This window comes from Cydia amplana, chromosome 11 (genome assembly GCF_948474715.1).
Source record: "Cydia amplana chromosome 11, ilCydAmpl1.1, whole genome shotgun sequence".
Classification (NCBI taxonomy): domain Eukaryota; kingdom Metazoa; phylum Arthropoda; class Insecta; order Lepidoptera; family Tortricidae; genus Cydia; species Cydia amplana.
Window position 1 is genome coordinate 6,010,724 of NC_086079.1, and position 14,475 is coordinate 6,025,198.

The 14,475-nt window shown below is 41.3% G+C and overlaps 1 protein-coding gene and 1 non-coding gene across 2 annotated transcripts in view; both read left to right on the plus strand.

Moving 5' to 3' along the window:
• LOC134652016 (uncharacterized) overlaps positions 1-14,475 on the plus strand; it is a 285,481-nt gene that overhangs the window by 261,257 nt on the left and 9,749 nt on the right. The window contains exons 15-20 of the mRNA XM_063507169.1: positions 976-1,083; positions 5,988-6,154; positions 7,660-7,835; positions 8,665-8,830; positions 11,238-11,392; positions 12,995-13,155. Of these exons, the coding sequence (XP_063363239.1) occupies positions 976-1,083; positions 5,988-6,154; positions 7,660-7,835; positions 8,665-8,830; positions 11,238-11,392; positions 12,995-13,155 (933 nt within the window). The remainder of the gene's footprint in view (positions 1-975; positions 1,084-5,987; positions 6,155-7,659; positions 7,836-8,664; positions 8,831-11,237; positions 11,393-12,994; positions 13,156-14,475) is intronic.
• Positions 9,605-9,678, plus strand: Trnat-agu (transfer RNA threonine (anticodon AGU)). The gene has a single exon. It is a non-coding gene; the product is annotated as a tRNA-Thr (tRNA).

The window sequence follows — 14,475 nt, forward strand, 5'->3', positions numbered from 1 at the left end:
TATTACATTTGATCGTGCGTCGTTATAATATATAACAACTTACGTAATATAGCGTGACAGAATACTGCAAATGTAGATCAGATGTTAGTGCTCCACGTAACAATAGGTGTTAGCGTCTAGCTAGGAAGAAATTGGTCTAATTGTAATTCACACCATTTTATCTTCTGATTTCACAGACAGATGACTGGTATATACGTAACGATCTTTACTCCCGTTTAGATTTCCGTTGCCACTTTTTTGCATAAATCAACAAGATCATAGTTAATGCAACCACTGCATTGATGCTGTCATGAGATCAATAAAAAAATATCTAATTAATGCATGTATAGCTACTACGAAGTATATGAGAATTTAAGTTGTATTGTATCATAAGTGCCTTGAACCTGATGGCGTAATTCTGTTATAAAAAAGGTTGTTTATTATGATATGCAAGTAACAACTTAACAAGGATTTTATGACTTTTCAGTCAGCAACACAAGTAACTAATCGCGTGAGGGGGTAAAATAAATATGACTTGCACACCCTACCCGTTCAGCAGTAATGTTCTCAGATATTTTTGACCATCTCGCCTTCTTAACCACGTCGCTGCTGACTGTATAATAATAGATAAAGTGTTAAGTGTCATTCAATAGAACTTGCTAACTATGTAAACAAAAATTACTAGTAAATTGACATTCAGTGTCAATTTTAGTATGGCGGTTTGTTTACATAGTTAGCAAGTTCTATTGAATGACACTTTAGTTTATACATTATTTACTACTTATAAACTTCCCGCTCATTTGTGGATATTTGCGTTTCAGTATAAGAAGCTAATACAATATGCGTGCTAAAACAGATTAATATCATACTGTTTCTCAAGCAGCATAGCCTAATTAAATTAACAGCTAAAATAGTCGAGGAACTGCCAGTTTTTTCTCCATCTCTTTCTCTCTCGCTTTTGCTCTATCATTAATTGTGGTATTTCTTTTGTTCTAGGACTCTCTAAGTGCCGCCGTCGACGAAAAAAAGAAAGTGGAAATAGATGACGAGCTTGGAAATAACATCCTTGCTGACAGGCGGAATAAGCTTGAAACTGCTGCGCAGGTAAATAATACTGTACAATTTATTGATTTAAACTTTCACGATTTTTACACATTATCTATATATATAAACGTGAAAGACCTGACTGACTGATTTAAATCAACGCACAGCCCAAACCGCTGGGACTAAAGTCCAAATTTGGCAAGTAGGTTCCTTTTATGGTCTAGGGGTCCACTAAGAAAGGATTTTTCAAAATTCATCCCCTAAAGGGGTGAAATGGGGGTGCAAAGTTTGTATGGGGAAAATATACTAATCTACGGGTACGAAGTCGCGGGCAACAGCTAGTTAAATTATACAACGGGACTTAATCGCGTATCCAAGTGCGGGTAGTTCGAAAAACTCGCGCGGTGAGAAGATGCTGATGTCACCTTTAGCCAGTCTTCTCCGAGACCACGGGGACAACGCCGTCCTCGAAACATCGGAGGTAAATCTTAAAACTTAGATACGCGATTAAGTCCCGTTGTACAATTTAATAACTATTTATTGCACACTTTAAATTGAATAATTTTTTGGTCAAAAACTTTACGTTTGATGCAAGCTTTTATCGCTGACTATACTTTTTTTTCAACAGTCAACTAATAATATGCAATATTTTGGTACCTACTATAGAGCTGATCTGGTGATGGAAACAGGAGATGGCCATAGGAACTCTGTGATAAAACAACGCAAGTAACGCAACCTAATTGTGTTTGGGTTTGTTAGAATTATCACGATGAGTAGCTATTAGTTGCTTGTTGAAAGAAAAGTACAGTCAACGATAAAAGCTTGTTTCAAAATTGAAGTGTTTGCCAAAAAAATCTTTATATTGTCCCTTACAGACGCATGTTTATTGTTAACTATCTTTCTAAAAATTTACACTACGGTGGATATGCTAAGTAAATACGTAAATAATAATAAAAACAGCGAGCCTAGCTGGCATAACGTACTCGCACTTGTACCTTGGCCAATCCAATGCGATTTATGCAGCAATTAAACTACAAATCCACGTTACGCAACTCGAACACAAAACGGTGTCGAGTAGGAATGCAGTTGAATTATTGAATTACCACTAGGGTTGCCGTACGCGAACATATTCACCTTGTAATGTGAGATATGTGAGGCTTCGTTGCACTAATGTGACCTGGGGCCCGTTTCTCAAAAGCTTGTAACTTGTAATACAAGCGGATGCCACTTTTTGACGGCTTTTGTTAGAAAGGGACTTTCACGTGTAATACAAGTTACAAGCTTTCGAGAAACGGGCCCCTGGTGGTGTTGTGGTGGAGGTTATTCAATAATCATTTATTTAAAATAACAAAGATTCATAATACATCAACATCATTCATAGATTCATAGGTAATAGATATTATGGGAAATCCTGTAAGGATGTTTGGTTATTCGTCAGGATTGTGTGAGTGTGTCAACTAGCCCCTGGGGAAGCTGGAAGTTTGGAAAGGGAAACGTAGGGCTACAGCATAATATGGCTGCGAGTTAAGGAGCTAACCAACCAAGATTTTGAAATAGGTTTTATTATTTATAAAATTGCACTGTGCTTATTTGCAAACCCGAGAGAGTGACGGGGAGAGCAGCACGAATGGTTACTGCTGCTCCGTCAGGATATTAGGCAGTTGTCCCACCAAGAGCGAGTAAGCGATTAGCTATCGGCGATTTTCTCGCCCAAGAAACGAACAAAAGATAGGGATCCTGTGTTAGAAAAAGAGATACATATATTTATAGTTCATCGCTGGCTGTTCACCGGCAAGAACACTCGCTCTACTAGTTTGTCGCCGAGATAAGAGCGATGAGATAAAACTAGCTCAGCAGTACTCGCTCGGCGATGCTCGCTTGGTAGTTGAACTCAAGCTGCGAGACCAATCAGTGGTGATTTTACAGCGTGGATTTCAGTGCAGATATTTGCTATGAATTTGAACAAAGCATTTGAGCTGTCATTGTTGTCTAGTTCAGACGACGATGATAATGAATTTTGTAGTACCTATAGTGGCAGCAGCGTGTTCGGCTGCACTGTCCGAGCGAGTGAAGCGAGTAATAGCCCGTCGCACTCGAACACTCGCCTATAGCCGAGCGACAAAACTATTGAAGCTAACACTCGCTTCTCGCCGCTCGCCCACTCGTTTCTAGTTTATCGTTCTACTCGCTTATAGCTCACCGCTTGCGGTGGGACAACTGCCTTAGCTTCGTAAATATACCTAAAAGTATAAAATTAAAAGAATTCAAAAATTTTTTTGTTTGGCCGTCCGCTATCGACTTTAGTCAGTCTATATAGCAAATGTCATGATTTCCAGATCATGATTGGACTTGTCAAGATATTACACTTTTCCATATGGCAACCCTAACACCACCGACCTTAGCCGGCCCTGTTTCTCAATGAAACGCGTTTCCAGCGATAATTATTATATCCTTAAGTAGTAAAAGGTTTTAAAGTATTAAAAGGTAATTCTTAAAGTTCATGGGCTATCGTAATTAATGGGTTATGTGTACTATGTCAATATATCTTAAAGGTTTTCCGGTTTTGCATAAAGAGCGTAACATTGTGACGGTGACACGCTCTCCTTTAAGTCATGGTAAAATCACAAAAACTTAAGGCCATGGTCACACGAATGGTCAGATAGGGCAAGTTTTTAAACAGATTTAACTAATTTATATTATGTTCAAAATTGGGTAGATTTGAGCGCTGTTACCGTTTGGATAAAATTTAATTATAATTGTCGTTCGCCACTATTTGTCACAAAGCAGGGGGTCTAGTCAAGGTGACATAATAACAACCATTGATAGAAAACGTAAATAGGAACTTAAATAATGTATGAAATGAGTCACATGAGTTTTCGTAGCATCTGTTATCCCATTACATTTTTTCTTTTTGTTTGGCGTTTGTCGATGTATGATTGTCATCTTGTCTAGTGGTCATTTTTGGGGTAGCCAAATTTTGATTGAAGTTTTCTGTTAACAATTGTCATCCAGAACAGGCCCAACTCATTTTCAACTAAGTTTAAATTTTTAACTTGGCAAGTGTTTATAAATGGTCTCTTTTGTTTCCCTTAAGTTTTAAGTCATAATGTAGTTTTTCTGCATTTGCGTTAGTCATAATTAGGTTTTTCTCAGGCGTCGTAACTTTACAGGATTACCATAAAACAAACCTAACCTAACATAGGTATCTATAGGATTAACCTTACGAAAACCCTGAAAAGTTAACAGTTTCACATTATGACTTTTAATAATTATATCAAACAAAGGGATCCGGCTTATAAAACCGGAAGTTTAAATAACTCTCGTACAACTTTAACACGATAGTGTGCTTGCTTAAAATTATTGAATGTCTCATATCAGAATATTCAGTTCTTCCGATAAGTAATTCTGTAATCACAAACCGCCAATTGATAAAGCAATGGCAGCTTGCTGTGAATGTAATTTAATAGGATTAAATACCTGTGATAACTTAGATGCCCGTTCATACATCTTACTACACCGAGATAAGGTCCACAAAAGGTATACTTTAGCAGAAGACTTGCAATTAACACTTAGCTCTCGGAAGTGGCATGGATATGCGGAGTTGCGTGAGTAAGTGCTACCGGTGATTCACATTTATCATTCAATTAGTACGCGAATTTGTTGAGACGCTCCGGCAGTCACTTGTTTTCGTAACTACTTAATAACCGCTTATGAGTATTCAGAGTTCAGAATTAACGCAACTTATTCGCTGCGACGCTTGGAGGTTATAACCAAACGGAGACGTATTGTCTGTCATTTTCTGCACAAAACAGTCTGCCGATTTTTGCGGGGGCACGTCAAATGTATACGTAACGTAAAAATAGCCATGTCAGATAAACGTCGGTCCATACATTGTGTATGACCATTGGCCGCCCATTTTCGACACAGGGGAACGCCTGTTGGCTACTCCGTTTGGTTATATCCTCTAAGCTGTTACGTGTCCTATGAGTTGCATCTCAATAGGTACAGAATGCGTAAACGGTGCGCCAATGGATTTCAAATGAACAAACAGTTTATAGTAAGAAAAATCACCTGTTTCAAAGTCGGTTATGTCACCCGCGTCGTGAAAAAATAATTCACATTCACCACAATCGCCCCCGCAGTCTGCACGCTAAGTTGGAGCATACGACACAAACTTATATACCTACATACAATGATGGAATTTGATTTCACTGTTCCTTGTCAGACACAATCAATATAAAAGCCATTAGGGTTCTCATATTATTATCACTATGACAAGGTACTAACTGGCATAGAAGTCTTAAATTCCTAGACCTACATAGGCTACTAAAATCCTAGATTAAGCCTTGTCATAGTCGGGTAAAAATAAAATAAAACTAACGGTAGATACAAACATTTTAAAAAGAAAGTTCTCCGATGCGTCACACAGAGGATGTAGGTATCTGTAGGTCTGGGTTAGACTCATAAGGCATTGGACCCTGAACCTGTGGTTTTGTATCAATGAATGTTTTAAATAGTATCTAAATATATTCATGTGTTTACTTTTATGAATCATCATTCGACCTGAAGTTTTTAGGTACACATATAAAACTCTTATTGCAATTCAATTCTTCAAATACTAACGATACTCATTCCGATGAATCACTGTTATGTGTGTGCTTGCAAAGGCAGATAACTCTTTTGATACTTTAATATAGACGCTATTTATTACCCTTCTATTTAATTATTTTTAGGCACAATAAACACAGTTCAATGTAATTAAAAGTTATCAGCAAAAAAATATTTTCATTATGTTCATTCTCAAAAGAAATTCAACCATATTTAGAATAGAACTAGTTTCAACCCTAACATTTTATCTAAGCTCTTTGGCCACTCTCGTTCGTCTTAAATGCAACAATACAACCTATTTCCCATCCTCCATATGTCGCTGTCTCTACTTTAATATCAGTTTCTTTAATTTTCAGGGATGGCGCAAACGCGTGCCGCAAAGCGATGCATCCCTATTCACGGTAGCGGGACGGCTGGAGCGCGACAAAGTGACCACCACACCGCCGCTCACGCCACCACCTGTCTCCACCCCAGCGCCGATGACGCCATCATCACCTGGCATCCCTATCGCCAACAAGTTCAGGTAATCTTACTGTTTCAACGAACGGGACAAAGTTACCACCACACCGCCGCTCACGCCACCCCCTGTCTCCACCCCAGCGCCGATGACGCCATCATCACCTGGCATCCCTATCGCCAACAAGTTCAGGTAAGTTTACTGTTCAAGGAACGGGACAAAGTTACCACCACACCGCCGCTCACACCACCCCCTGTCTCCACCCCAGCGCCGATGATACCATCATCACCCGGCATCCCTATCGCCAACAAGTTCAGGTAAGCTTACTGTTTCAACGAACGGGACAAAGTGACCACCACACCGCCGCTCACGCCACCACCTGTCTCCACCCCAGCGCTGATGACGCCATCATCACCCGGCATCCCTATCGCCAACAAGTTCAGGTAATCTTACTGTTTCAACGAACGGGACAAAGTTACCACCACACCGCCGCTCACGCCACCCCCTGTCTCCACCCCAGCGCCGATGACGCCATCATCACCTGGCATCCCTATCGCCAACAAGTTCAGGTAAGTTTACTGTTCAAGGAACGGGACAAAGTTACCACCACACCGCCGCTCACGCCACCACCTGTCTCCACCTCAGCGCCGATGACGCCATCATCACCCGGCATCCCTATCGCCAACAAGTTCAGGTAAGCTTACTGTTTCAACGAACGGGACAAAGTGACCACTACACCACCGCTCACGCCACCACCTGTCTCCACCCCAGCGCCGATGACGCCATCATCACCCGGCATCCCTATCGCCAACAAGTTCAGGTAAGCTTACTGTTTCAACGAACGGGACAAAGTGACCACCACACCACCGCTCACGCTACCCCCTGTCTTCACCTCAGCGCCGATGACGCCATCATCACCTGGCATCCCTATCGCCAACAAGTTCGGGTAAGCTTACTGTTTCGACGAACGGGACAAAGTTACCACCACACTCTTGGCTCGGGGTGGGACTGTAAGCTTTCATAGGACCATATCTTAATATAATTTGCCAGATCAACTACATAAGTAATATGTCCCCATGACCCGCCAGGGTGTTGCCACCTACACAGAGCGAATAGCGTAAGCATAAACCTTTCGCGTACACTCATCATCATCATATATTTAAGAGTATGTGAAAGGCCTGAGTGGACGCTCGAAGCGGAGCGTTTGGCGGGGCGTGTAGCGTGGCGTCGGGCTCACAAGTGATTTGAGCAGCGTGCACTAAGGCCGCTCCTATACGTTTGCATATGTTTAACATGCACGCCGCACGCCCCGCCCCGCTGCACGCCCAACATGAGCGTCCACTCAGGCCTTACACTAAGACTCTTGTCGGTGGAGCAATTTCCTTCCATGTTTGGCCTTCTCTTTGACATCCCGATACGACAATACGTTAAGTTTTTCCTTTATTTGATTCATGTACGCTCTCCTTGGTCTTCCTTTCATCCTCTTTGCTTCAACTTTCCCTTCTATGACTCTCGCGTACACTACGTGCCACGTAAAACTGACTATAATATATGTACATCATGTATTTCAGATCTCGCAAGCAAGGCTCCCCGACCAACGGTTTCGTCTCGGGCCCGCTTCGTTCAGCGTCGTGCGCGGTCGTGTGCCCAGACAAGCAACCGAAGGAAGAGGTTCGGAAGCCAGACCGGGAATCTTTCAAACGCAGTCACAGCGTTAGCGAAAGCATTAGCAGCAGACTTGATGAGAGTGAGTACGATACATATATAGTGAAACCTGGTTAATTGGCACCTGTGTAAATGGGAAAACTCAGTAATTGCAACCAAAGATCCGGTCCCGGTCCCTTGAGACCAATAGGCGGAATAGAGACTAATAATTGAAATTTTGGAACCTCTATATTTGCAATGTATGTGGAATGTAGAACGTGTATACCACCAAACGGGGTGAATAGGGATGGCTGGGGTGGTGACTAAACTTAAAATGTGATTTACCTGACAATTTCTTAAAAAATACTTATAAAAATTGTACCTATTAGTCGATTGAAAATGATCGTAGGTTTTATATGATACAATTTGTGTGGGTATTTTTAAAGAAATTGTCAGGTAAATCACTCAATCAATCAGGTAAAGTTTTGTCATCACCCCAGCCATCCCTATTCACGCCGGTTGACGGTACATTTTATAGTTGTGATGTAGTCCTTAATTTCATTCATGATTGCCATATACTTACTTAACAAATCAAAATGTGAAGTAGAGGATTTAAAAAGAGACGCGTTACTCACTGCGCTCGTAGGTAGTTCAATCTCGAGTTATACGTTGGTTATGTTATGTTACATTGAAAATAATAAATGAATGTGATAACGAGGATGAGTGAAATAAATATCAATTTTGGAGGAATCTTCAAATTTTCACACCAGACTCGTATTTTACTTATAAAAACAAATAACAAATAATTTGAAACTGCAATACTTTTCTGCTTTCAGCACACAAACTATTATTTTACGCCCTCCTCTCTTTATTTTTATTATTCATGCTGCAAACCGTGTATTTTTTTTACTAGTTTTTTTTTATTCAACCAGAAGACGAATCGCCCGGCGCTGAAAAGTCCGGTTGCCCAGTGCGAGTCCCGCGCGCCGACGATGAAACGTTCCAGGCGTTCTTCACTCCGGTTATGGAAAAAGAACGAACCGCCGACAATGGAGTAGATGTCGACCTTGACGCCATCGATAGCAGCTCGCGGCAGATGTGAGTAACTACTACTAATATAAACCTTATTATGTTAAAGTTAGAGGTTATACTCGTGTTTTACTCCGAGGGATCGTATGCTAGTAGGTATGAGACCTTCCAGGCGTTCTTCACTCCGGTTATCGAAAAAGAACGAACCGCCAACAATGGAGTAGACGTCGACCTCGACGCTATTGATAGCAGCTCGCGGCAGACGTGAGTAACTACTAATCTAGACCTTTTTGTGTAAGTTAGAGGTTATACTCGTGTTCTACTCCGGGGGTTCGTATGCCAATAGGTATGAGACCTTCCAGACGTTCTTCACTACGGTTATGGAAAAAGAACGTACTGCTGACAACGGAGTGGACGTCGACCTCGATGCTATCGATAGCAGCTCGCGGCAGATGTGAGTAACTACTGCTAATATGGACCTTATTGTATTAAAGTTAGAGGTTATACTCGTATTTTACTCCGGGGGATCGTATGCCAATAGGTATGAGACTTTCCAGGCGTTTTTATCAAGTCTATCTATCTATATACATATAGATAAAAATAATAGGAATATATTATCGTAAAGTGTCATTCTATGGAACTTGCTTACTATGTAAACAAAAGTCACTAGTAAATTCATATTTTTTGTCAATTTCAATATGGCGGTTTGTTTACATAGTTAGCAAGTTCCATAGAATGACACTTTATTTAAAACGTATCATAGCAACAATGTATCCCCTATCAGCATTTCCAACTATGTGGAGCTAGTAAGTAGTAGTAAACAATTTCGCACGGTGGATGTGTGGCGCCGTGGCTTAGTTGGTTAAAGCGCCTGTCTAGTAAACAGGAGATCACGAGTTCGAATCTCGTCGGGGCCTACCAGTGGTTCGACTTTTTGTATTTTTTTATTGTATGTTTTTATAAATATTGTATCAAAATTTATAAACTAAACGTAACTGAATTAAAATAGTGTTGAAACTTCAAACAAATGAAAATTGAAATATAGAAATCCTAACATTTTTAAAATTCTGAAATCTTCTGTTTCCGTGTAATTAAATAATGTCTTGCTGTGATCAAAATTTTATAAAAACATACAATAGTAAACTTTATGTAAATTTACTAAGGTTAATTTTACTGTAATCTTTGCCGGCTAAGGCCGACTTTGGCGGCCAAAAGGAACAAAGACTGCAAAAAATGCCCCTTTTTAGGGTTCCGTAGCCAAATGGCAAAAAACGGAACCCTTATAGATTCGTCATGTCTGTCTGTCTGTCTGTCTGTCTGTCTGTCTGTCTGTCTGTCTGTCTGTCTGTCCGTCTGTCTGTCCGTCCGTATGTCACAGCCACTTTTCTCCGAAACTATAAGAACTATACTGTTGAAACTTGGTAAGTAGATGTATTCTGTGAACCGCATTAAGATTTTCACACAAAAATAGAAAAAAAAAACAATAAATTTTTGGGGTTCCCCATACTTCGAACTGAAACTCAAAAATTTTTTTTTCATCAAACCCATACGTGTGGGGTATCTATGGATAGGTCTTCAAAAATGATATTGAGGTTTCTAATATCATTTTTTTCTAAACTGAATAGTTTGCGCGAGAGACACTTCCAAAGTGGTAAAATGTGTCCCCCCCCCGTAACTTCTAAAATAACAGAATGATAAAACTAAAAAAAATATATGATGTACATTACCATGTAAACTTCCACCGAAAATTGCTTTGAACGAGATCTAGTAAGTAGTTTTTTTTATGCGTCATAAATCGCCTAAATACGGAACCCTTCATGGGCAAGTCCGACTCGCACTTGGCCGCTTTCTTTATATACTGTCTTTTGTGACTACATTTTTCCAAAGTGCATAGTTGATTGTTACATAATATTCAAATGATGCATGAATGTGTAAAAAACAAATGTATAGTTTGTCAAAGGACTGTCTCATTTCAAACATAGACAGAGATAATCATACTGTCTTTGTTTTGCACTAGTACTAGCACCCAAATGAAAAATATGAGTATAGTTTTTTAGGGTTCCGTACCCAAAGGGTAAAAACGGGACCCTATTACTAAGACTCCGCTGTCCGTCCGTCCGTCTGTCACCAGGCTGTATCTCACGAACCGTGATAGCTAGACAGTTGAAATTTTCACAGATGATGTATTTCTGTTGCCGCTATAACAACAAATACTAAAAACAGAATAAAATAAAGATTTAAGTGGGGCTCCCATACAACAAACGTGATTTTTGACCGAAGTTAAGCAACGTCGGGCGGGGTCAGTACTTGGATGGGTGACCGTTTTTTTGCGTGTTTTGCTCTATTTTTTGTTGATGGTGCGGAACCCTCCGTGCGCGAGTCCGACTCGCACTTGGCCGGTTTTTCTTATTTACTGACAATTTGGTTTGACCAACTATATTATTTATTGATTCAAATATTGCTTTTTTCGGTACAGGTTGGCCAACGACTGGGCGAGGCGAGCGAAAAGGGAACGTCGTCATGTGGCCTCCAGAAACCCTTTGAAGGCTCTCGCGGCCCGCACCGACCTAAGGGAGGAATACTCCCCGCCCCCCTCCACTAACATCAGGGATCAACTGATCAAGGAGAAAGGTAAGGCTGTCTAGTAATGTTCCGTCTTGCGGGGCATTCCACGAGAATGTCGCTTACGTAACGCTTTCGCCTTGTATGGCAGCTACCTTAATCAAATCCCTAAAGTTCTAGATTATACTGCCAATTTCTTAGCCAAGTCGTGAAATATTAACAGACCCAATATAGCTTACTCAGCATTTTCAGAAGTATTAGAATAATGTCGTTACGTAAGCGACATTCTCGTGGAATGCCCCCTTGCCTCCTTTAGTGTAAGGTCTGAGTGGACGCTCGGAGCGGAGCGTTCAGCGGGGCGTGCAGCGTGGCGTCGGGCTCACAAGTGATTTGAGCAGCGTGCACTAAGGCCGCTCCTATACGTTTGCATTTGTTTGACATGCACGCCGCACGCCCCGCTGCACGCCTAACATGAGCGTCCACTCAGGCCTTACACTTATTCTTAAAACTTTGAAAACCTCTGTAAAATTTGTACTCTTCCTGACAAATGTTAAAATGACAGATAGGGACAAACGATTATGAATTGCTTGTTATTGTTGACAACACGTTTACGAATAACGGCATCAGTGGCAATTGGTACCTATTTAAAAACCTATTTGTAAAACTTGACTATTTAAAATCGATTGTTGTTAGGCCTATTTGAATATGTTGACTTTGAGTGCTTAGTACAGCGTCCAGCTTCCAAAGATTTTGAGCGGCGTGCAACGAGGCCGCACAGTCGCATATATTGTTTAACCCTTTAGACGACACGCCTATTTTGCAAATGCGCAATTGTAAACTTTATTGGAATTCACGAAGGTTTAAATTGCACAGTGACTGCGCTCGTTTGACAGTTTAAATGTTAACATGTATACGCTCCGCTGCATGCCATGCTATAAGCAATACTCTAGCGTAGCGTTCTTTCAGTTGTCATTCTTAGGTTCATCAACATACTGTGGGCCGACTGTATGATATCCCTTATGTCACTGGAGATACAAAAAATAGGTAGGTACTTCATCCGATTATCTTTTTCAATATTTTGAAAAGAAAAGTGAAAAATTGCACTTTTAATCTTCTTCGGTTGGGGTCCGCTGAGCAATTTTAAGGGCTCATTTAGACGGCGCGCGAACTCGTATACGATTTTAGTTACATTGCGGACCATTGTGGTGACATCAATTCAGCCGACCGATCAAAAAACGCAATGTAATGAAACTCGCATGCGAGTTCTCGCACCGTCTAAATGAGCCCTAATAATGTTAACTTAGTAATGTTTTTGTTATTTGAAGCGCTGGTGGCCTAGCGGTAAGAGCGTGCGACTTGCAATCCAGAGGTCGCGGGTTCGAACCCCGGCTCGTACCAATGAGTTTTTCGGAACTTATGTACGAAATATCATTTGATATTTACCAGTCGCTTTTCGGTGAAGGAAAACATCGTGAGGAAACCGGACTAATCCCAATACGGGCCTAGTTTACCCTCTGGGTTGGAAGGTCAGATGGCAGTCGCTTTCGTAAAACTAGTGCCCACGCGAATTACTGGGATTAGTTGCCAAGCGGACCCCAGGCTACCATGAGCCGTGGCAAAATGCCGGGACAACGCGAGGAAGATGATGAGTAATGTTTTTGTTATTTACAGCAACGGCCAACTGCGGGTTAGCGGCCGAAGCGTTAGCGGCCCTGGCTACTAAAGAGGACTTCTCAAACGTGGCGCTTCGAAGCGCCTCGTCCACCGTCATTCCTAGCCAGGGCACTAAGTCCGTCATGCTGCTGCACGTCAAGGGCCGGCGGCGGGTGCAGGTACGTTACTCGCAACACAGAATAAACAATAGTACCACGGGCAGGCCTGACCCCCGCCCACCTGGGGGAGCATACTCCTGCTGCGCGTGTGGCCGAGGGATTCTCTCTCGTATAGGGCTTTACAGCCACGAACACAAGTGTCGTAACCGGGATGCTGCTTAAACATCTGACACAGATGGAAAAAGCCTATTATTAGGTACAGAAGGTGCACTCTCTTTTATTTTTTCTTTTTTATAATGTGTGCTTTTTTATAACTTCATGCTGTAATATATCATGGCCCCGACGGAAGACCAGCGCTAGTCTAGCCAGGCTAGCACCATGCTGAGTCGGGACCATTTGGTGACTTTTATGTTGTTATGTTACCAGCCTTTTGTTTTCTTTTATTTTATTTTTTTGTCACGAATAAACGCCCTCTATTCTCTATTCTATTCTATAACGCGTCTATTACAGCAGATATGACCGCTAGGCGCGCGGCAACTACTATGGCTAGACACTAAAATTGGTGTGGGCCGCATGTACTTGTAGCGACGAAATCGCGGAGTGAGCCACGCCTGCTCTTAATTTAATTCGTTCATTTATCCGATCTCAAAATTGCGCCCCAATCCAGTTTTAGAGATATGTGGGGTGTGTGATATCTCTTCACGGTGCAGTTTCTATACCCGTAGATAACATTTTCTTATATAGGTCTAGGTCGAGTTGTATTAAAATTGATTAGAATTTAACTCGTGAATTATTAAAAAAAAATTAAAATTTCTTTATTTAAGACAACAATGGTCCATACATTTGTTAGTTATAGCTTATGATTTAAGTATGTTAGTAACAATGGGTAACCTAATAAAATATTTAATAATTTATAACAAAAAGTGACTTTGTCCGCTGACCCATTGCCCACAATAGAGGACAATCTAGCTTATTAGCTATCATGTTTAGAATGCTGTTGGTACTCCCGCGTACTCTGTCAAGTAGTGAGGTCGTTTTCTTGCGCCACACGGCATCAAAACCGTCCGTGCGCGCCTCGGCGAACATGGACGATGCGCTGCAGAAACGCGGCAGTCTCAACAGCATCCTAAAAGCATTATTGTATTGAATGCGCAGGGCATTGTAAGCTCGCTGAGCATTATAATCACTACACGCCACAGTACTCAGTGTTTTAAACGGGATATCTTAGGGCTTATTAAGACAGCGCGCGATCTCGTATACGATTTTAGTTACATTGCGGACCATTGAGGCGACATCAATTCAGCCGACCGATCAAATGACGCAATGTAATGAAACTCGCATGCGAGTTCTCGCACCGTCTAAATGAACCCTTAGGCTCTC